Genomic DNA, 3,142 nt, shown 5'->3' with positions numbered 1-3,142 from the left:
GCCCCCACACTTTAACACCCTTGTGCAGCCAGCCAGGCCTTGTCACCATCTACACATACATTTCAGCACAGTTACTTACTCCATCGTAAGATAGCACTTTCCCTGATAGTACTATCCTACAGTGGAGTTAATTGGTTTATTATGCCCTAATACCAGTGAATGTGTAGACAGTGACACTTTACTGCAGAGCTCAGAAGATCATGAACAGTTTGTGATCTTCTGTTTGCTGATGTTTTTCATGATCTTCCATTTGCTGATGACTGTTGCCTGAATGCCATCTCAGTCTGACATGCAGTGGAGTACGGACCATTTCTCTAGAGCTTGTGTGAACTTTAGTCTCACAAACAACACTAAGACAACAGAAGGAATGCACCAACCTGCACCAGGAAAGCCTTACGTAGAGCCTACAACCACAAAGAATGGCCAAGCACTCCAGGTAGTGGACATGTTCACCTATGTCAACAGTACACTGTCATGTGCAGTTCACATTGATGGTGGAACCAATGCCAGAATGGTCTAAAGCAAGCATAGCCTTTGACAAATTATGTGCAAATGTGTGGGAGTGCAGAGGCATCAGTCAAACAAAACTGAAGGTCAACAAAGCCACTGTGTTGCCAATCCTGATGTACGCATGCAAAACCTGGATGGTATACAGACACCATGCTATGAAACTGAACCACTTTCACATGAGGAAACTATGAGGATAAGATGGCAAGACAAAGTTCCAGACACTGAGGTTCTCACAAAGGCAGCCATTCCAAGCATCCACACTCTGTTGATGAAATCACAGGTGAGATGGTCACCCAGATGTCAGATGAGTGACTGGCAAAGAAGATCTACGATGAGCTAAAGGAGGGAAAGTGTTCTCAGGAAGGCCAGAAGCAATGTTTCAAGGACTCCCTCAAGTCATCCTTGAAATGTTTCAACATTTACCCAAAGCCTTAGGAAGATCTCACTCATGATTGTTCCACCTGGTGAAGCCTCATCCATACTAGAGCAACTGTCTATGAGTGGAGAAGAACTGCTGAAGAGGAGCAGAAGTGCAAACACAATAAAACTTGCAACAGCAGTATGTCCACTGTTATTCAAGCAACCCAAAGTGGCATCTCTTGCTCAGTGTGCCACAGACAGTTCAAAACACAAATTGGCCTGATCAGCCACTCATGTGTTCACAGAGACCAAACCAACCAGTGATGTCACAGTCATCTTTGAATTTGAAGGACAAACACCACCACTGCAGAGCTAATTAGTCGAACTCCACAGTAAAGCACGTGTACATGTACCCAGCATATAATGAAGTGCTCTGGGGAGACAGATTTAAAAAAAAAATTCAGTTAAAAATGACTGGGGCTTGGTAAGGCTAGACTAAGTGGCTTAACAATTTAAACCAGCAGTATCAAGCCTAGCAAAGATGGGCTTCTTTTCTGAAAAAATCAGTGCTATTGTACAGTTTTTTTCCAACAAAATTATGCAAATGGCTAATTGACAATTACTCAAATATCCACACTCCATGCCAGGACACCAGAGAAACCATTTCATACTTGGAAATGTCTGAAAAGTCACATCTAAAAGCAGAACTGCTGCTACTCACCGAACTAATGTTTTTCTGAGTACTCTTAATCCTCTCAATTTCTGGAGTATCTGGTACAGCAGAGTAATTACAGAGCATCTTCCCTGCTTCATCTTTGTACATTTTCTGAAACACATAATTTTAAAAATGTGCATCCCATGTTTTCTCTTGGCTGATATTGTTTAAAATATGTCCACTCTGGACATGTAAAAAGGTGCTAAATGGACGTAAACAAAATTTACACCCAATTAAAGGCCATTTTCCACTGACACAGTGGTAAAAAGAGTCCTTAATTTAAATGAGAATCAAATGTTTAAAACATTAGTTCCACAAGTAGCTTCCATATGTTAATTTATTTACTATTAGTATACAGATCTCTAATTAACAAAAGGCAAAGCAATGCATTATGAATAACATGTTCCCAGAACACATCATTAGGAAATATTAAAACACTTAACCTTCATTCTGTGCCCACCTGGCTTATTATTTCAGAAGCTCTTTTGACCCTCTGTATCTCAGGGGTATCTGTGCCAACTTGTATCCCCTTCCCTTTAATTTCAGTCTCCAAGTCTTTCTTGTATTCTTTCTGCAAAATAAGATGTTATAATCTGCAGATGTATTGTACACTTAAGCCTGTGGTAATTGGTGTGTGCCATCTTCAAAGCCACCCTTGTAAGACTGGACTCCAACAGCAACTGAAACAGCAACTGAGATCTGCCTTTATCACAACTTGTTCTTATTACCATCAACCTTCTAGAAGAATATTTCCATATATTTTTAAAAGGATCATTGTGTTTTTTCCTGAAATGTAGTCTGTAGACATTATTCTGTACATACCTGGCTTGCAATTTCAGAAGCGTTTTTAGCTCGCTGTATTTCAGGGGTATCCATGCCCACTTGCATTCCCTTCCCTTTAATTTCTGTCTCTAGATCTTTCTTGTATTCTTTCTGTGAAGAACAGCATGAGCAACACTTAAATAAACAACAGCTAAAGCAATATATAGATCCCACTTTAATCCAATTGCCTTCACTGAATAGCATCCCAATAAAACCAAATGGCTTTTATATTGGTAGAATAGCTTTGTGGGATTTACCAACAGTTCATTTACACTATGATTCAGGCTTAAAACACCCTTTTAAAAAACAGGTTTCTTTACATTCATCTCAGTAGCCTTTCCCATTTTCACAGTTCTGATTGGAGGCCATCATTGATATGAATCTCTTCCTCCGGGCCTTGCAAAAATAAAACCTGGAAGGCCTTGAGGATTTTCCCTCACTGTGAACATGCTTATCATCTATTACTCTTCAAACAAAGAACATTTTATTCTAGGACCCCAAAACAAGTTAGGGTAGCACCAACATCATGATTCAGAAAATGTAAGTAATGCTACTTACCTATGAAAACTGAGGGAAGGATAGCACTGGGAAGACTTACTTTTCCCTAGAAGTGGAATAGGTCAAATCTGACTCAAAACAGCTGCAAACCACATATTTTGTGACACCAGGGCTAGGTACAGACAATCAAAAAGCCAGAACCTGAATTGATTAAATCTTTGCAGGTTAGTCTAACCT

At 39.8% G+C, this 3,142-nt stretch overlaps 1 protein-coding gene across 4 annotated transcripts in view; it reads right to left on the bottom strand.

Annotated features, from left to right (window-relative positions):
• NEBL (nebulette) overlaps positions 1-3,142 on the bottom strand; it is a 647,345-nt gene that overhangs the window by 140,818 nt on the left and 503,385 nt on the right. For 3 of the 4 annotated variants that reach the window (XM_019508316.1, XM_019508317.1, XM_019508318.1), the window contains exons 15-17: positions 2,408-2,518; positions 2,046-2,156; positions 1,592-1,696 (exon numbers count right to left, since the gene is read on the bottom strand). The exons of the other annotated variant lie outside the window; for it this stretch is intronic. In XM_019508316.1, the coding sequence (XP_019363861.1) occupies positions 1,592-1,696; positions 2,046-2,156; positions 2,408-2,518 (327 nt within the window). The remainder of the gene's footprint in view (positions 1-1,591; positions 1,697-2,045; positions 2,157-2,407; positions 2,519-3,142) is intronic. 4 annotated transcript variants of the gene reach the window in all.

The sequence above is a fragment of the Gavialis gangeticus genome, unplaced genomic scaffold (genome assembly GCF_001723915.1).
Source record: "Gavialis gangeticus isolate Ggan-Ray unplaced genomic scaffold, GavGan_comp1, whole genome shotgun sequence".
NCBI classification, from domain to species: Eukaryota; Metazoa; Chordata; order Crocodylia; family Gavialidae; genus Gavialis; species Gavialis gangeticus.
The sequence above is the reverse complement of the archived record's forward strand: the minus strand, read 5'-3'. Positions and strand labels throughout refer to the sequence as shown.